Below are 19,595 nucleotides of genomic sequence, written 5' to 3'. Positions count from 1 at the left end.
TTGTTTCAGCCCCCCCCTCCACCACCTCTCCAGCCGCTTAGATTACCCCCCCACACCCCGCAACTCCCCTTTCCAGTCCCTCCGCCCCCCTCTCTCTGGTTCTCCCCGCCTAGCCTTTTCCCTCCCAGCTGTCTGCCTGCCCGGGGTGGTGAGCCGGCCCAACGGCATGGAGGCACAGGGGCTGCGAGGGGCCCTGGCTCTTCTCCTCCTTAGCACCTTGGTCTCTGCCAGTCAGAATCTGCAGGGTAAGCCTGTCTCCTCCCAGAAGACCCCTCTCTGCATCCTGCCCTAATCCCTGCCCCACCTGGTAGGGATGGGGGTGTTGGGGAGACTGCTGAAACTGAGCTGGAGGGAAGAGGGACTGAAATGATGGAAGGGTGGGGGAGAGTGGGGACCGGGATCTGGCCCAGACAGGATTTGGGAGCCCGATGGCCCACTGCCTGGCTAGGCTGGAGACTGTAAGCTGAGCATCCACTGGCAGGCAGCTCTGTGTTTGGGAGAGCAGCGGGAGGGTCGTGCATATGGGGCCCTCTGGCTCCTGGCTGTCCCACCAGGGATCCTGCAGTGAGGGTTGGAGGTGTGTGTGTGTGGGGGGGGGGGGGACACATCCAGAAGCCTGTGTGCTTTGGGAGCTCTGGGGTTGGGCTGGGCCTGTGTGTGTCTAGTGGGGGGTGGTGGGGTGGTGGTGGCTGGAGCCGATGACACAGACACAGATTCTTGACTGGCTGGCTGGAAGGGAAACCACAGTTTGGCCCAGACACACAAGACCGTTGCAGAGCCAGGTCCTGCATCCCCTGGGTGTGAGGTGGTGAGAGGGTTGGAGTCGGCGGTGAGCGAGTGAGCTAAGTCCCTAGGATGGGAGGAGGGGCACGAGGGTGTAGGAAGAGTCAAGCCCTATCCCCAGAAAGCCCTTCTCCAGTCTGCACTGTGGGCACCTGGCATTTGTGGCAGCTACGGGAGCAGCACCGTGACTCGTTCACGCCACCTGCCGGGCGCCTTTCTTGCTGTGCTGTGTGGGGATCCTTGGCTTTCTGTGGGCACCTAAGCCTGGGCTTCCCCAGAAGGGTGGTGATGGTGGTGGTGGTGGGGAGCCCAGGCTGCCTTGTCCGCCGACTGTGGCTCTCAGTGTCTTGGCGCGTCCTCATGCGTCCGTGCTGCACACACACTGGCTTTTCTCTGGCAGTAATTGACCTGCTGACCATGGGGGAGTCGCAGCAGATGGTCACAGTGGCCGAGAAGATCCGGACCGCCCTCCTCACTGCCAGCGATATCTACCTCCTGTCCACTTTCCGCTTGCCCCCTAAGCAGGGCGGTGTTCTCTTTGGCCTCTATTCCCGCCAAGACAACACTCGCTGGTTGGAAGCCTCTGTCGTGGGCAAGATCAACAAAGGTACATGGGTTAATAAGCACAAGGACCTTAACTTTGGGGGCCCTTGGCCCGCCCTAATTTCATCCTAACCATGCCTAGGGTCCCCTGAGTACCACCTGGAGTGACCCCTGAACACAGAGCCATGTGTAAACTCTGAGCACCACTGACCCAAAAAAAAAATAAGATTTATGAGGCCAGATAGTACAGGAACTAAATATTTGCCTTGCATGCAGCCACAGAGACTGGGACCCTGGTTGGAATCCCTGGTTGGAATCCTGATACCACCTAGGCTTAGGGACTCCTGAGCACTGCCAGGGATCATCCATCAGCACAGAAACAAGAAAAGCCCCTGAGCTCTGCCAGATGTATCCTAAACCCCATCCCCAAGTAAACATTTTTTAAAAGGTGATTGGTAGGTACTGCCTTTCCTGCAGTAGGGAGCTCTACAGTTTCCCTCGTTTGCCCCCTGAAACTTCCAGCAGCATCTTAAGGCGTCCTGGTCATCCTTCCACTGGTCATCTCCAGATACCTGGGGAGCAACAGGCACTGGTGCTTAGAAGGCTCTGGGCATCCACTTTCTCGATGGATTGAGGCATGGCATTTGTGGGGCTGGGCACTGTGCATGGCCTCAAGGTGTATCTCTGCTACAGTAGTGGAACAAAATGGCTCCTGGGACAGTTGAGTAGGAACAGAGCCCTCTACGACCTGGCAGGGAAAAGGGATCTGAGGCCCTTGGGAAATATGTTTGGAGACACTGTACTTCATGGTGGGTGCTGAGTGAGGGCTGAAGTGCAGTCACCCCCTTCTGTCCTCACAGTGCTGGTGCGGTACCAGCGAGAGGATGGCAAGACTCACGCAGTGAACCTGCAACAAGCAGGCCTGGCAGATGGGCGCACGCACACAGCTCTCCTGCGGCTCCGTGGCCCAGCCAGGCCCAACCCAGCCCTGCAGCTCTATGTGGACTGCAAACTGGGTGATCAGCACTTCGGCCTGCCAGCTTTGGCCCCCATTCCCCCAGCGGAGGTGGGTGGTCTGGAGATGAGGACAGGCCAGAAGGCCTACCTGAGGATGCAGGTGAGCAGGATGGGAGACTCGCTTCATCTTTATAGAGGGTTAGCACAGGTACCAGTAGGAGGAGCTGTGGGTCCTCCCCTCTTCTGCCCCTGTGCCCTTAGGGCTTTGTGGAGTCTATGAAGATGATCCTGGGTGGCTCCATGGCCCGGGTTGGAGCCCTGAGTGAGTGTCCGTTCCAGGGGGAAGAGTCCATCCATACTGCAGGTAATGGGGACAGCACTGCTGACCGGCCTCCCTCACCCCAGGTGTCCCTCTCTTACTCTCTTCTCCTTCCCGCTTCCTCCACCTCTATCTCTGTACCAAGTATAGAGGCACTCCAAGAAGTAACACAAATTGTACTGCCTGCTGGGCCTGGAGAAATAGCACAGCGGCATTTGCCTTGTAAGCAGCCGATCCAGGACCTAAGGTGGTTGGTTCTAATCCCAGTGTCCAGGAGTAACCCCTGAGCACTGCCAGGTGTGGCCCAAAAATCAAAAAAAAAAAAAAAAAAAAAAGGGCCCGGAGAGATAGCACAGCGGTGTTTGCCTTGCAAGCAGCCAATCCAGGACCAAAGGTGGTTGGTTCGAATCCCGGTGTCCCATATGGTCCCCCGTGCCTGCCAGGAGCTATTTCTGAGCAGACAGCCAGGAGTAACCCCTGAGCACTGCCGGTGTGGCCCAAAAACCAAAAAACAAACAAACAAACAAAAAAACCAAAACTACTGCCTACAGCAAGGTGGCCAGACAACTGGAAAAGATTAGGAGAGGTCTGGGTGCCTGCAGCCTCCAAGTGGGCTTTGGAAGGGCTGGCTTGGGTCACTCAGACGAGGGTCTTGGGTTTCTCTTGCTCCTGTTGGCAGCTGCCAACTCACCTTTAAGCAATGTCTCTTCTCTGACCGAATGAAACACTGCTTCTCCCAGGTTTTTCTCATTCCTCCTTTTTTTTGTCGGGGTCTGGGCCACACCCAGTGCCGCTGCAGTCTGTTCTCAGCTCTGCTCAGGGCCATGAAGTGCCAGGGATCAACTGTGTTTATGTGTGTGGAGGTGTGGAGGGAAGAGGGGTCATTGCTGCTTGATGACTGAGCATGGCAAGTGCCTTACCTGCTGTCCAAACTCCTTTGCATTTTCCCAGGTTTTCAAATAAAAAGCTCTTGAGCTAGAAGCTTGGGTGGGAGGAAAAAGGGATGTATAGGGGGCTTGGCTCTGTTCAGCATCATTTCACACTTGGATCTCTTCTGCCACCACCATGACTTTGAGTCTAGAGGATTTGCTTTATTTTGGAGCCATACCCAGCAGTGCTCAGAGCTTATTTCTGGCTCTTTGCTCAAGAATCCTGCAGGGGGCCGGAGAGATAGCATGGAGGTAAGGCGTTTGCCTTTCATGCAGAAGGTCGGTGGTTCGAATCACAGCATCCCATATGGTGCCCTGAGCCTGCCAGGAGTGATTTCTGAGCATAGAGCCAGGAATAACTCCTGAGCACTGCCGGGTGTGACCCAAAAAACAAACAAAAAATAAAGAATCTTGCAGGGCTCAGGGGACCATATGAAGTGCCAGGGATTGAACCCAGGATGGCCGTGTGCAAGACATATCCACTGTATTACCTGCTATACTATCTCCAGACCCAGTTTTTTTTTTTTTATGTTTTTTGTTTTGGTTTTTGGGCCACACCTGGCGGTGCTCAGGGATTACTCCTGGCTGTCTGCTCAGAAATAGCTCCTGGCAGACACGGGGGACCATATGGGACACCGGGATTCGAACCAACCACCTTTGGTCCTGGATCGGCTGCTTGCAAGGCAAGCACCGCTATGCTATCTCTTCGGGCCCCAGTTTTTTTGTTTGTTTGTTTGTTTTTTAAGGTTAGTCAAGTGAAGCAGTGGGAGTGGAGAAGGAACAAAGAAATCTGTAACTGGGACCAGGAAGGTGGCGCTTGAGATAAGGTGTCTGCCTTACAAGTGCAAGCGTAGGATGGACCATGGTTCGATCCCCAGCGTCCCATATGGTCCCCCTAGCCAGGAGCAATTTCTGAGCGCATAGCCAGGAGTAACCCCTGAGCGTCAAACAGGTGTGGCCCAAACAAACAAACAAAAAAAAATCTGTAACTGGCTGTGATCAATTGTAAACACCACTGCACTGGGAACAGCCAGATTCGTTTTTTTTCTGTTTGTTTTCTGTGCTGGGGATCAAGTCATGCCGTGCAACTATTCTCCATTGAGTCACCTCTGCCCTGAGTTCTATGACATGATTACTGAGGGTCCCCTCAACCCCTGGAGAGAATTAGGTGACCTCTAATTGTCACCCCTGGCCACTACCATCCAATGCTGACTATCCCAAAGCCCCAGTCCCTGGTTTCTCTTCTTCCTCTTCCTCAACACACCCCTCCATACATCCCTTCTCTTTGTTTTTTTTCCCTCTCAGTCACCAATGCCCTACACTCTGTCCTAGGTAAGTAAGCCTTGAGGGGCTTGAGAGGGCTGGGGCTGGGGGGCAGCCAGGGGTTTAATCCAAAAACTGGGGTGGGGTTAAAGGTAGGGATGGGGGTGGGATAGAGAGGACAGTAGGGAAGGCACTTTGCACGCAGTCAACCTGGGTTTGATCCCTGGCTTCCCATATGATCCCCCAAGCGCTGCCAGGAGTGATTTCTGAGCAGAGAGCCAGGAGTAAGCCCTGCGCATTGCTTGATATGGCCATCAAACAGAGATTGGGGTGATAGTGCTAGAGGTTGGCATCACCCTGAGAGGATGATGGCCGCCTCTCAGCCCTAAGCCTCTTTACTCCCTGGGCCTAACAGGGGAGCAGAGCAAGGCGCTGGTCACCCAGCTCACCCTCTTCAACCAGATCCTGGGCGAGCTTCGCGATGACATTCGAGAGCAGGTCTGAGGGTTGTGGTAGGGTGGCGTGTACCGGGGGTAGTCTGGAGGGTGCCCAGAGCCAACAGGACTGTGCTCGTGCCTGCAGGTGAAAGAAATGTCCCTGATCCGTAACACCATCATGGAGTGTCAGGTGTGCGGTGAGTGGCAGAGAAGGCGGGTGGGCCTGTAGCCATCGCTGTGCCCGCTCCCTACTCTTCTGGGCTTGGCTTCTCCTTAAGGTAACTTGAAGGGAGACCTCTGATTGTCTCTGACTGGGCCCCCCCCCCCCAGGCTTCCATGAACAGCGCTCCCACTGCAGCCCCAACCCCTGCTTTCGAGGTGTGGACTGCATGGAGGTGTACGAATATCCTGGCTTCCGTTGTGGGCCCTGCCCTCCGGGTCTACAGGGCAACGGCACCCACTGCTCGGACATCAATGAGGTGGGGCACAGGGGAGCTGGGTCCAGAGATGGGAGAGGAACCAGGAAAGGAGCTGCAGGTGCAGCCGGGTAGGACCGTGCCTGAGAGGAGGCTGGGGTCGGGGATCAGAGCACAGCAAGAAGTCGGGGACCGCACTCAGTGATTCCAGAGTCCAGTCAGGGTTTTGGCATTCTCTTCCAATTTGGTTGCAGTGCGCACTGGCAGATCCCTGCTTCTCAGGCTCTAGATGCATCAACACTGTACCCGGCTTCCACTGCGAGGCCTGTCCCCCTGGCTACAAGGGCACACGCATTTCCGGCGTGGGCACTGACTACGCCCGGGCCAGCAAACAGGTCAGAATGTGGCCAGAGCTTGTGGGCTGCACTGGGGGACCTATGGGTAACTGAGAGAGGGTGCCCAGCTCCCTCCCCTGGAGAGAGTATCCAAGGAAGGCTCAGAAATGTGTGTCCTGGGCTGCTGGCTGGCGGCCACAGGTTGGGCAATACCAATGCCTTATCCTGCATAAGAGGCCATGCAACAGGTCAAGTGCCACCAAAGCCTACCCCTCAGGTCTGCGAAGACATTGATGAATGCAATGACGGTAACAACGGTGGCTGCGATCCCAACTCCATCTGCACCAACACTGTGGTGAGTGAGCCTGTAGGAGGCACGCCCCATTCCTGTTCTTGATCTTACTCTTTCCCAGGGCACCACACATATAGACCAGTTTTGGAATTGTCTTTTTTTTTTTTTTCCTGGTCTTTGGGTCACACCTGGCAGTACTCAGGAGTTACTCCTGGTTCTACGCTCAGAAATCGCCCCTGGCAGGCTCGGGGCACCAAATGGGATGCCGGGATTCGAACCACTGTCCTTCTGCATGCAAGGCCGACTCCTTACCTCTGTGCTATCTCTCCAGTCCAGGAATTGTCTTTTTTGAATTGGGCAACCCCATGCAGTGCTGGAGGGAAGGAGGGCAACATAGCAGTGTTGGAAACATATGGTGTGGGCACAGAACCTAGAGCTCTTGCATGTACATGATGTACCGGGTTCTGGGGCTCTGAGCCATTTCTCTAGCCCATGTTCTATAACTGGTTCTGTTCTGGATAGCAGTGACTTTTAGCAAGTTAACTTATTTTGGAGGTGGTACGCCCAGTGGAGCCATTCCTGGCTCTGTGCTCAGAAACCACTCCTGGTGGGGTTTGTGATCTTCCATTGGCACCAAATGGGGTACCAGGGATCAAATTTGGGTCAGTCACATGCAAGGTAAGAACCTAATCTTTTTTTTTTTTTTTTTTTTTGGTTTTTGGGTCACACCCATTTGACGCTCCTGGCTATGTGCTCAGAAATCGCCCCTGGCTTGGGGGGACCATATGGGACGCCGGGGGATCGAACCGCGGTCCGTTCCTTGGCTAGCGCTTGCAAGGCAGACACCTTACCTGTAGCGCCACCTTCCCGGCCCCCCTAATCTTTTTTTTAATTTTTTAATTTAATTTTTTATTTTATTTGTTGTTGTTTTTTTTTTTTTTTTTTTTTTTGGCTTTTGGGTCACATCTGACAGCGCTCAGGGGTTACTCCTGGCTCTACGCTCAGAAATTGCTCCTGGCAGGCTCGGGGGACCATATGGATGCCAGGATTCAAACCACTGACCTTCTGCATGCAAGGCAAATGTCCTACCTTCATGCTGTTTCTCTGGCCCCAGAACCTAATCTTCTGTCCTGTCTCTCTCAGCACTCAACAAACTCTTTTGGTTTTTGGTTAGTTTGAGGACTACACTGACAGTGCTTGGGGGCTTTTCCCAGCTGGGTGCACCAGGGTTGCTTCCAGTGATGCTCAGGGTACCCTGTGGTGGTAAAGGGGCTCCTGCATTAGAGCCTGCACTTGGTCTTTAAAGCCATCTCTCCTGACCTGACTCTCTTTTTGGACCTCATGACCTCATCCAAAGTGGAGGCTGTTCTCCACCTTGAATAGTTGTCTGGAGAATTGGTAGGCAGTCACTGATCCTGTTTATTGAGACGACATAGAACTAGGTGGGAGTTGGGGGGAATCTGCACTCAGGGGCAGATGGGCATGGGGTGGACTGACCCTCAGCATCCTTCCCATTAGGGCTCTTTCAAGTGTGGCCCCTGTCGCTTGGGCTTTCTGGGCAACCAGAGCCAGGGCTGCTCTCCAGCTAGGACCTGCCACAGCCCAGCCCACAGCCCCTGCCATGTGCATGCACACTGCCTCTTTGAGCGCAATGGAGCAGTGACCTGTGCAGTAAGCGAGGGAGAGGGGAGGGCAAGGGACTGGGTGGGGGCAGCTTTGTGCAGGGGGGTGTGTGTGGAGGCAGAGTCAGCCTCCCCACTCAACCCTGCCCTTCCTACTCTTGCTCGATCAATCAGTGCAACGTGGGTTGGGCCGGGAATGGGAACGTGTGTGGACCCGACACAGACATCGACGGCTACCCTGACCAGGCGCTGCCCTGCATGGACAACAACAAACACTGCAAACAGGTGCAGCTACTGGCTGAGGAGCAAGGAAAGGCTGGGGGCGGGGGACGAACTGGGCTGTCCCACACTTAACTGTCCTAACCCTGCCTTGGACCCACAGGACAACTGCCTCTTGACACCCAACTCTGGGCAGGAAGATGCTGATAATGACGGAGTGGGAGACCAGTGTGATGATGACGCAGATGGGGACGGGATCAAGAATGTGGAGGTAGGGGCAGGAGCAGTGACACAGTGGTAGGGCGTTTGCCTTACATGTGGCTGACCTAGGATGGACCGCAGTTTGATCCCCCAGCATCCCATATGGTCTCCCAAGCCAGGAGTGATTTTTGAGAGCATAGCCATGAGTAACCCCTGAGCGTCACCAGGTGTGGCCTCCCCCCCAAAAAAAAATGTGGAGGTAGTCCCCAAATATCTGGCCCCTTCCTGCTCCTCTTCTTCCAAGTCTCTGTGCCTCATTTCCCAAATCTTTCCTCTTCTGGCCCCTAGTATTCCAGAAGGGCCTCAACCCAGTACCCAGGTCAAGAGGGACTCCATAGAGTACATGGCAGGAGAGGGGGGCAAAGGACTCTATGACCAGTCTGACTCAGTCTGTCCTGCCCCCAGGATAACTGCCGGCTGTTACCCAACAAGGACCAACAAAACTCAGACACAGATTCATTTGGCGACTCTTGTGATAACTGCCCCAACGTTCCCAACAATGACCAGAGGGACACCGACGGCAATGGGGAAGGCGATGCCTGTGACAATGATGTGGATGGGGATGGTGCGGGCCAGGGGTTGCTGGGGAATGGGAAAAATGACCTGGTGGGAATAGGTCAGGCAAGAGCCAGAGATGGTGCAGCAAAGTTCAGTCAGGCGTCCTCCCCAGCTGTCCTCTGGAGCTGTAAGAGTTAAGAGCTTGCACCCATCTCGGTGTGGTATATCCTGTGACCTCAGGCTACCCTCTGTCTTCCAGGCATCCCCAATGGATTGGACAATTGCCCTCGAGTTCCAAACCCCCTTCAGACTGACAGGGATGAAGATGGAGTAGGGGACGCATGTGACAGCTGCCCAGAGGTGGGCAATCCAACCCAGGTACAGCTAGAGGGCCCTGCTCCTCACCTGCTATGGGAATGGTGAGGCCCAACAGGTATCAAGGCACAGTGCTTGGGGACCACATATGCACCAGCCCTTTAAGTATCTCCAGGGTCCAAAGCTTCTGAAGGACCAGAGTGATGATATAGTGGGTATAGGTGGGTAAGGCATTTGTGTTGCACACAGCTGATCCAGATTTGATTCCCAGTACCTCATAAAATCCCCAAGTCCACTAGGAGTGATCCCTGAGCAGAAAGCCCTGAGTACTGCTTGGGTATGGCACCAAATCAAAAACAAAGCTCCTCTGAGAGGAGAGGGTGAGGAAAGCTGCTCTCTCAGACAGATGCAGACAGTGACCTGGTGGGGGACGTCTGTGACACCAACGAGGACAGGTAGGATGTCAAGAGATGAGTGCATTCTCAGGATCTTCTGGTGGGCAGAGTCCACACTGCTTGTCCCTATATACTGCATCCTCACTATAGCTGGCTGCCTGGGATTTGTGGGAATAGAGGACACAGGAAGGACAAGGGCAGCTTTAACACCTTTGTGGTCTTCTTCCTGGCAGTGATGGGGATGGACACCAGGACACCAAGGACAACTGTCCCCAGCTGCCCAACAGCTCCCAGCTGGACTCAGACAATGATGGACTTGGAGATGAGTGTGACAGTGACGATGACAATGATGGTATCCCAGATTATGTACCTCCTGGTCCTGATAACTGTCGCCTGGTTCCCAATCCCAACCAGAAGGACTCTGATGGTAAAGCTGGGGTATGGGGTATAGGGGTGGGGGGGACTGGACAAGTATGGGCTTTAACAGGTACAGGATTGGGACTGTGAGATCCAGTGCTGGCTAGTGGAAGCAGCTGGGAACCCCACTGAACCTCTGGGTCTGTCCATAGGCAATGGCATTGGGGACGTGTGTGAGGATGACTTTGACAATGATGCAGTGGTGGACCCCCTGGATGTGTGCCCTGAGAGCGCAGAGGTCACCCTCACAGATTTCCGGGCCTATCAGACCGTTGTCCTGGATCCTGAGGGGGATGCTCAGATAGACCCAAATTGGGTGGTGCTGAACCAGGTACTGGGGCAGTGGGCTGGGAGCAGCATCTAAGCAGGTTCCCAAGGCCCAGAGGATGGGCCTTGGACTAGGCCTGCTCTGCCACCTCCCCACAGGGCATGGAGATTGTGCAGACCATGAACAGTGACCCTGGCCTGGCAGTTGGTATGTAAGGGACCCCATTCAGTCACTCCCAGATGGAGTGGACTTTCCCTGGGTGAAGGGCCAGCACCACCTTTCACACCTTCACCTTCTCACCTGGGCTTTGGGGCCCTGCGCTTGGCTCCCTTCTGTGATCTCCAGGCTATACAGCTTTCAATGGTGTGGACTTTGAAGGCACCTTCCACGTGAACACGGTCACCGATGACGACTATGCAGGCTTTCTCTTCAGCTACCAGGACAGCGGCCGCTTCTATGTGGTCATGTGGAAGCAGACGGAGCAGACCTACTGGCAGGCCACTCCCTTCCGAGCTGTCGCCCAGCCTGGCCTGCAGCTCAAGGTCCCAACACTGCCCAGACACCCTGGTGCAGGCCCCTTCCCCTCTCATGCTCCTTGTTCTGCCCAGGGCCTTCCCCACAGCCTGCTTGGGGATCCTCTCATGCAAGTATCTGGCCTGAGGCTGGCTCCCTGGGGCTCCAGAACATTCTCCTGGCCACCTTGGTTTCCTTCTCCACCTGTGCTTGCCAGCCTCCTGGCAGCACTGGGGTCCAGTGGTTGACTCTCTGCCTTTACCAATGCTCCCAGGCAGTGACTTCAGTGTCGGGCCCAGGCGAGCACCTCCGGAATGCTCTGTGGCACACTGGCCACACCCCTGACCAGGTCCGACTGCTGTGGACTGACCCACGAAACGTGGGCTGGCGTGATAAGACCTCCTACCGCTGGCAGCTGCTGCACCGGCCTCAAGTTGGCTATATCCGGTGAGGGGAGGGACTCCAGGCTCAGGGTCTTCTTCCCCTGTAGCTGTGACTCACCATTGCCTTCCCTTCTTCAGTTTCTGGTACCCTAGGCTTGGTTGGGCCCCCTCTCTCCATCTCCCTGGAGATCCTAGCTGCAAAGGCGAGGCTTGACTCTGGTGCTAAGAAACTCCAGGCTATGCCAGGCCAAACATTCCTACTCAGTGCTCCTTTCCCCTCAGGCCCCCAAGGGCGCCTGGGAGCTTCCACGGAATTCAGACCCTTGCTTGCCTCAGAGTCCAACCTGGACATAGCCATCACTCATGCAAGAGCCAACCCAGCTCCACAGACTCTGAGACCTTTTGTCCAGAGTTTTGCATTTCCTAGTGGTGGGGATGACCAGGAAGGGATGGGACTTGTCCAAGATCCCTTGCAGGGCGCCAAGAAAAGGGATAAGGGGGGTGGACTCGAGCCTGGGAAGCGGGTGACTTCACCCCCAGTCTATTGTGCTCTTCACCATGGCAACCCAATCCTCGCTAGGAATGTGGCTGGTGCTTTGAGATGCAAAGGGGACCCGGACAAAGAGCAAGGGGCCCCAGTCCTGAGAAAAGCACCCCCTCCCTCCCTGCTGTTCCTCCCCCACCTCTCCTTTTCTCTCTCGGGCCTGGTGAGTTCAAGGGGGGTTGGGAGGAGCAGGGCCACAGCTCAGTGACCCACTGGTACCCCAACCAACACCAGGGTGAAGCTCTATGAGGGTCCCCAGCTAGTGGCAGACTCTGGGGTGATCATTGACACATCCATGAGAGGGGGGCGTCTCGGTGTATTCTGCTTCTCTCAAGAAAACATCATTTGGTCCAATCTGCAATATCGCTGCAATGGTGAGGTCCCAGCACCTATCTTGACCCTTTGTACCCCGGGGGAAGAGTTTACCTCCCTGAACACTCCTCACCCTCCTCCACCCTCCAGACACAGTGCCTGAGGATTTTGAGCCATTCCGGAGGCAGCTGCTCCAAGGAAGAGTGTGACCAGTGTGGCCTGCGGGACTCAGAATTCAGATTTTTAGACTCTTTGAGCTCTGGGTCCATCGTGGAGAGCCCAGGGGGGTCTCATCTACAACCCCTGGTGGACTTGGACCTAGCACCTGCCAGTAGTTCAGCCCTCGAGGGAGGATGGCGAGCCCATTGCACTAACGGCAACTTGTCTAGGGTATACTTCTCAGGCATTGACTCCAGCGAGAAAATAACAAACAGCACATTGTCATAAAGTTTCCGTGGTTTTCTAAGCCAGTGCAATTAATTGCCTATTTGGGGGCATGCTTGGGGACAGCCTTGGGAGTGAGGGACAGAGGGACAGTGCTGGGAAGGATGGAAACCAGAGCCAGATGTGGGTCGCCAGGAGAATGGTGGTGCCAGGTGGGAGTTAGGTGAAGAGCAAGAAGGTTAGGTGATATATGTGGGGTGCTGGTGGGAGTATGGCCAGAGTCCCCCCACTCCCCAGCCCTACTTTACTCACGGTGGCTGGCAGCGGCGACTCTCCAGTCTTTAAGATCCGCAGGCCCGAGTGCCAGAAGGAGGGCTACCCCAGTTCGGGCGAGGGGGAGGCCGGGGGGCCGGAGGGGCGGGAGGCCGGGACGAGTGCAATATTGGCGGGGGAGAGAACAACAGTGCACCGCGTCCCGTCCCTCCCGCCCGCCCGGAGCCCGGGGTCCCCACTCGCCTCCACCGCTGGAAGCCAGAAAGTGGGAGATGGGTGGGTCGGGAGGAGGGGATCCCGCGGGACCCCAGAAGGCGCTCTCCGCTGGGCGGGCAGCACGCTGGCTCTTTAAATACCGGGCCCCCCTTGCTTGGTGCGCTAGGAGCCGTCGCCATGGGGACGCGTGTCCCGGCAACCGCGATGAATGGCTGTGGCCCTCCCGACGCGCAGGGGGGGGACTCTGGCAGCCGCCCACCCGGGCTCCCCCGGGCGCTCCGACGCGCTGATGTCACGGACACCCCCTTCCCGGGCTAGCTCCCGCGCCCACCGATAGACGCACAAAGCCTGGGGGTGCTCGCTCGGTGACCCCCGACTCGCTCCGCTCGCTCGGTGCAATGCATAATGACAGATGCGGGGACTTCGAACCTAGCGGCCCATTTGGACCCGACGTCCCTCCCCGAACCCCGAATGTCGCCGTGGCCTCGAATTCTCTTTCCAGCGCCTGCAAAACTCCACCCCGATCTCTCTCTTGCCCCGCTGCCCCATTTCACATCCCTCTGACCTCACCCACTTTCCTCCTGGATTTCGGTCCAGCCGTGTCCCCGTGCGCCCCGGAATCCCTCTCCCAGCCGGGGAACCCGGTCCTCGCTCACCCGCTGCAGCAACCCACCCTTTTCCCTTGCGTACCCGCACCCGGCAGCCTCACCCGCGCGGGAGGGTTCTCGGGGGACACTAGAGGGCAGGCACGGGCTGCCTCAAAGGGCAGAAGGGTCTGGGACCAGAGACACCCCCGCCCTGGCCCGTGGACCCCAGCCACGTCCTTCTTCTTTCGGGGAGACATCCCCCCCATCTCCCAGGACCCGGTCCAGGCCGAGGAAGGGGCGTCCCAGGAAAGGCGGGACTGTGGTTTCAGGACAGAAGCTCGAGTGGGTCAGGACAGGGAGCGGCCACAAACTCGGGGTGCGGCTATTCCGGGAAGTAGGGGGGAGGGATCCCCAAGTTGCACCCACCTTAACTTTTCTCCTCTACCCCCCTTCCCAGAGCTGGTTTGCAAGGGCACCCAGTGAGAATGGGGGGTGTGGAGGTGGAGGGGCTCCCCCCCTTCGTTCAGGACCTTGACCTAGGCCCCCTTTTTGGGGAGAGGGGTTTGGGTCACACCCGGTGACATTCAGGGGTTACTCCTGGCTCTGCACTCAGAAATCACTTCTGGCAGGCTCGGGGGGGGGGGGGGACGGGGACGGGACCATATGGGATGCCAGGGATAGAACCCAGGTCTGTCCTGGGTCAACCGTGTGCAAGGCAAACGCCCTACCGCAGCGCTATAGCTCCAGCTCTGGTAGTCTGGTCTTAAAGGTCCTGGTGACTAAAGCTAGAGCCTGGGGACTCATGTCTCAGGCTGGCACCCCACTCAACCCTCCCCACCCGCCTGTATCTGGAGCCAGGGAGTGGTTGGCGAATGGGGGGGGGGGTGACCAGGTAGAGAACAGCTTGTCCGGAGGGTGAGTAATAGGGACCCAAGTTCTGCCCAGCCGAGGGGCCAGCAGTGGCTTGGGGAGGAGGAGGAGGAAGAGGCGGGGTTTCGTCACCTGTCACCTGCTCTGGCTGAAAGTGGGGCGGGCGGGGGACCGGTATAAAGCAGCCTCTGCCTGTGCTGGCCACCTCCCTGCAGCTCGGCCCAACTCTGCAGGGCCCCTCACGCCTGCTCCAGCACCATCATGACGCCCGGCACCCGCACCTTCTGCTTCCTTTTGCTGCTGCTACTCCAACAGCTTTCAGGTGAGGCTAGAGAGGGGAAATAGAGGGGAGTGGGCACCCCGCTTGGTATTGTCGTCCCAGCCTTGCCTAGGGGGTTCCTGTCCTGGCCACCGTAAAGGTAAAGGTCAGAGAGCAGCCCCAGAGGGAAGAAGCCTTGCCTGGGGGAGGAGCCAGGAGAGCCCCCCTGGTGCTGGGAGCTGAGAAATGGAGCAGTGGCCAGCATTGGAGGTGAGAGGGATCCAGGGATTGGGGAAGCAGGAGGGGGCTGGCCCAGGCCTCTTCATCTAGTCCTCCTGGTAGTGCTTGTCTGGAGACTAGAGTGGGTGTTTTCTTTAGTGTATTCTCCAACCAACCCTTCGGCCTTGACTTCTTGTAGTTGAAATTATTCCAGTTCACACTACAGAGAGCCAATCAATCCGGGTCAGTGTCTGTCTCCAGTAGCCCAGTGGTGCCAACATAGGAAAGAGCTTATGCTCTCAGACATCGACTCTGCACTCCACATTTGAGAGCAGCAGGCCCTCTCTTTTTCAGATTCACAAAGCAACGACTCCAGCACCCTGACCACGACCCCCAGCCCCGAGACCCCCAGCCACAGTACGAAATCCCAGAACATTTCTACGACCACCGGGGACCACTCCAGCACCCTGACTGCGACCCCCAGCCCCAGTAAGGAATCCCAGAACAGGTCTACGACCATCGGGGGCGACTCCAGCACCCTGACCGAGACCCCCAGCCCCGGTTCGGAATCCCAGAACAGGTCTACGACCATCGGGGGCGACTCCAGCACCCTGACCGCGACCCCCAGCCCTGGTTCGGAATCCCAGAACAGCTCTACGACCGTCGGGGGCCACTCCAGCACCCTGACCGCGACCCCCAGCCCCGGTTCGGAAGCCCAGAACAGCTCTACGACCATCGGGGGCCACTCCAGCACCCTGACCGCGACCCCCAGCCCCGGTTCGGAATCTCAGAACAGCTCTACGACCGTCGGGGGCCACTCGAGCACCCTGACCTCGACCCCCAGCCCCGGTTCGGAATCCCAGAACAGCTCTACGACCGTCGGGGGCCACTCCAGCACCCTGACCTCGACCCCCAGCCCCGGTTCGGAAGCCCAGAACAGCTCTACGACCGTCGGGGGCCACTCGAGCACCCTGACCGCGACCCCCAGCCCCGGTTCGGAATCTCAGAACAGCTCTACGACCGTCGGGGGCCACTCGAGCACCCTGACCTCGACCCCCAGCCCCGGTTCGGAATCCCAGAACAGCTCTACGACCGTCGGGGGCCACTCCAGCACCCTGACCGCGACCCCCAGCCCCGGTTCGGAAGCCCAGAACAGCTCTACGACCGTCGGGGGCCACTCCAGCACCCTGACCGCGACCCCCAGCCCCGGTTCGGAATCCCAGAACAGCTCTACGACCGTCGGGGACCACTCGAGCACCCTGACCGCGACCCCCAGCCCCGGTTCGGAATCTCAGAACAGCTCTACGACCGTCGGGGGCCACTCGAGCACCCTGACCGCGACCCCCAGCCCCGGTTCGGAATCCCAGAACAGCTCTACGACCGTCGGGGGCCACTCCAGCACCCTGACCGCGACCCCCAGCCCCGGTTCGGAAGCCCAGAACAGCTCTACGACCGTCGGGGGCCACTCCAGCACCCTGACCGCGACCCCCAGCCCCGGTTCGGAAGCCCAGAACAGCTCTACGATCATCGGGGGCCACTCGAGCACCCTGACCGCGACCCCCAGCCCCGGTTCGGAATCTCAGAACAGCTCTACGATCATCGGGGGCCACTCGAGCACCCTGACCACGACCCCCAGCCCCGGTTCGGAAGCCCAGAACAGCTCTACGACCATCGGGGACCACTCCAGCACCCTGACCGCGACCCCCAGCCCCGGTTCGGAATCCCAGAACAAATCTACGACCATTGGGGACCACTCCAGCACCCTGACCATGACCCCCAGCCCCGGTTCGGAATCCCAGAACAGGTCTACGACCATCGTAAACCACTCCAGCACCCCAACCATGACTCCCAGCCATGGTTCGGAATCTGAGACCACGTCTGGGATGAGCGGGTATCACTCCAGCACACCAACTACGACCCCAAGCCATAGTTTGGAATCCCAGACGTCTGGGACCAGTGGGGACCACTTCAGCACCCTGACCTCCAGTAGTGTTTCAGGCCCAACTGCCAGTTCAAAACACACTGTTAACACCTCTGCCGAGACTTCTCTTACCACCACCAGTAGGGGCACCTCAACCTCATCATCTTCAGTTACCAGCACCCCTACCAATTCCAGCACCCAAACCAGTAGCACCAGCAATGTGTCTCCCACCTCTTCCTCCAATTATTCTATTTCTTCCTTTTTCCTGTCTTTCCACATTGTAAACCTTGAGTTTACCCCTTTCCTGAAAGACTCCAACAGTCACCCCTACATGGCGCTACGGAAAAACATCTCTAGTCTGGTGAGTATCAGCACCCCCACCTCCCTGCCCCAGGCAGCCTTTGGAACTAACTAGTCACAGCCTTGCATCGAGTCTTAGTTCTTTCTCCATCCCAGTTTTTACAGATCTATCGAGGCATGGGTTTTCTGGGCATCTCCTTTATCCAATTCAGGTATGGTTGTGGGTGTGGACTGTGAAGTGCTGGTAGGGCTGTGAGGGACCTCCTGGTGCACCCATGGGCCCTGCTGTTTGACTGAGCTGCCCTTTTCTCTCTGACCAGGAAAGGATCAGTGGCAGTCAATTCCATTCTGACCTTCCAGAACAGTACCATTAATGCCAAGGATGTGGAGCAGCAGTTGGAAAAACATATCTCCTTTGCAAAGAAAACGTATAACATGGAAATGTCTAAAATTATGGGTGAGGCCACAAGACTTTGACCCTGAACCCCTGCCCTGGGGGGCCATTGGGGATGGGGGCTGCCTATTTGAGACACACCTCTGACTGGTGTTCCCTTTCAGTGGATGACGTCACCTTTCCTTCTACCTTTCCTTCTACCCCCACTGTACCTGGCTGGGGCATTGCCCTGCTGGTGCTGGTGTCTGTGGTGGCGGCATTGGCTGTCCTCTATTTCCTGACACTGGTAAGTGCTCTGTCCCATCCCTAGTCCCACAGTGAGTCCTGCCCCAAGGAGCCTGGGGTCCACGGCTTTCTGTTTTCTTCCTAGGTTGTGTGTCACTGTCGAAGGAAGACCTGTGGGGATCTGGACCTCCTCCCACCCCAGGATGCCTACCACCCAATGAGCGAGTACCCCACCTACCACACCCATGGGCGCTATGTACCCCCTGGTAGCACCAGGCGGAGCCCTTATGAAGAGGTGAGACTTGTAAAACCCAAAGAGCTCAGCAGAAAGAGTGTAGGAGCCTCGAAGGCTGGGGGAATCCTGAGGAGTTTGGGGATGAAGGTCTGGGGGCCAGAGACTGGGGGACAAGAGGCTCAGAAGCTAGTCGGTGTTCCCTCTCCCTGAATTCCCAGAACATGGATGGAAGTCCCCCCTAGGAGGATGCCCAGAGGCACACAGGTGCAGCTACTGTCTCCCTTCCTGAACAATGGACTCCAGTCTCCCAGGAAAGGGAGATTGAGAAAGACTTGGGGTGGGGTATGCAGGAAGTCCCTCTAGGCCAGGCTACCCTGGGGCCCTCAATTCCTGGTAGAGCTGGGGGCTCCAACCTTCTTCCTAGCCTTTCCTAAGGGACCTAGTAAATAATTACTTCAGTCCCTGGGGCGCCAGCAGCCTGGGGGGTGAGTACAGGAGGAAGAAGATTTCTTTCCCAGGGCTTCTGCCTTCTTCAGGTCTCACAGAAGCCCCTCCTAGGGCAGAGGTTGGGAGAGGGAGAAGAAAGGGCAGAAGGGGGCTGGCAGGAACAGGAGGGGCAGGGGTGGTGTGGGGGGGTGGTGGGAGGCGGGGAGGAAGGCCAGGCCCTGTTTACTGTCACCCTGGCAGTGAGGTGCTCAGCAGGTGCTTTTTCAAATTAACCCTTGGAGAGCTTAGAGGCCTCCCAAGCCCTTTCCTTCTCCAACCTGGGTACCTGGGCAGCTTCTTCAAGGACCCTTCTCCCCCACCTAGGTGTCTGCAGGCAATGGCGGAAGCAGTCTCTCCTACACCAACCTCGCAGCCACTTCTGCCAACTTGTAGCCACTGTGCCCGCCTTCCAGTCAGCAATGGAGTCTGACACTGTGAGCCACCCATGGCCTCCCTTCCAGGTTCCCCTCCAGCCCATTAACAGCCTGCCCCTACTCCTGGAGATTTTGTGGGGAGTGGCACTGTAGAGGGGGATGATTCCAGGAGGAAGGGCCCAGGATGACTGGTGGTGTGGATTGTAAACCGGGGTGCCCTGCTTGAGCATTCTCCTGCTTGTGCTGAATAAACTGGGGTGCCCATTCTATGAGAATGCTAACTTCTGACCAGCCATCCCTACCTGGGATTCAGGAGAAGGGCCTCGTGTGCTGGGGGAGGAGATGAAGAAGGGTGTAAGGTTGGCTACAAGGAAAGAGTGAGGTGGCTGAGAAGTCACAGGAGTGAGGTTGGCTTGAGAAACCACCAACAGAGATTGACAATGGCATTTGGGAGTGGCCAGGGGGGAAAACCCAGTGGCCTCTCACCCATTCCCCAAGGCCCAGGAAGGAGGAAGTGAAACCCCTAGCAGACTGCAGGGTGGCAGCGTGACCAGCCCTGGCCTCCCTGTCTAATGCCAATGCTGCTCATGGGTCCCAGTGGGCTGGCATCTGCAACCCCCTCTTCCCTGGCATGCTGCCCTGAGGCTCTATTCTTAGTTGTTCAGGTGTGAAGTGAGTCCTGAGGTAGCGATAACTCAGCAGAGTCAACACAGTTGAGATAAGCTGGCTTGTCAGATCCGGGGGCTGGCAGCCGGCCTGGCCTTCCCCCTTCCATGCCCCACCCCAGCGCTGGGGTCTGTGGCACCCTGGGAATGGGGAAATGGTTCCAGT

The 19,595-nt window shown here is 57.2% G+C and overlaps 2 protein-coding genes across 2 annotated transcripts; both read left to right on the top strand.

The window, feature by feature from the left end:
* The first annotated feature begins 62 nt into the window (after positions 1-62).
* On the top strand, positions 63-12,454 carry THBS3 (thrombospondin 3). Its single transcript, XM_049782380.1, has 23 exons — positions 63-245; positions 1,184-1,390; positions 2,187-2,443; positions 2,545-2,647; positions 4,837-4,863; positions 5,210-5,292; positions 5,377-5,428; positions 5,562-5,710; positions 5,902-6,042; positions 6,260-6,337; positions 7,793-7,945; positions 8,071-8,181; positions 8,279-8,386; positions 8,782-8,941; positions 9,134-9,252; positions 9,592-9,644; positions 9,818-10,011; positions 10,154-10,332; positions 10,428-10,476; positions 10,615-10,811; positions 11,057-11,229; positions 11,944-12,083; positions 12,172-12,454. The coding sequence occupies exons 1-23, from the start codon at positions 167-169 to the stop codon at positions 12,228-12,230; spliced, it is 2,871 nt and encodes a 956-aa protein (XP_049638337.1). The 5' UTR covers positions 63-166; the 3' UTR covers positions 12,231-12,454.
* Positions 12,455-12,676: 222 nt separating this feature from the next.
* MUC1 (mucin 1, cell surface associated) lies at positions 12,677-18,783 on the top strand. Its single transcript, XM_049781607.1, has 12 exons — positions 12,677-12,954; positions 13,232-13,823; positions 14,293-14,396; positions 14,567-14,673; positions 15,184-15,318; positions 15,405-16,646; positions 16,921-17,111; positions 17,207-17,262; positions 17,371-17,507; positions 17,609-17,730; positions 17,815-17,964; positions 18,715-18,783. Exons 1-12 carry the CDS (start codon positions 12,677-12,679, stop codon positions 18,781-18,783), a joined length of 3,183 nt encoding a protein of 1,060 aa, XP_049637564.1.
* Positions 18,784-19,595: the final 812 nt, after the last annotated feature.

Source organism: Suncus etruscus, chromosome 10 (genome assembly GCF_024139225.1).
Source record: "Suncus etruscus isolate mSunEtr1 chromosome 10, mSunEtr1.pri.cur, whole genome shotgun sequence".
Taxonomy (NCBI): Eukaryota; Metazoa; Chordata; class Mammalia; order Eulipotyphla; family Soricidae; genus Suncus; species Suncus etruscus.
This window is presented reverse-complemented; position numbering and strand designations above follow the sequence as displayed.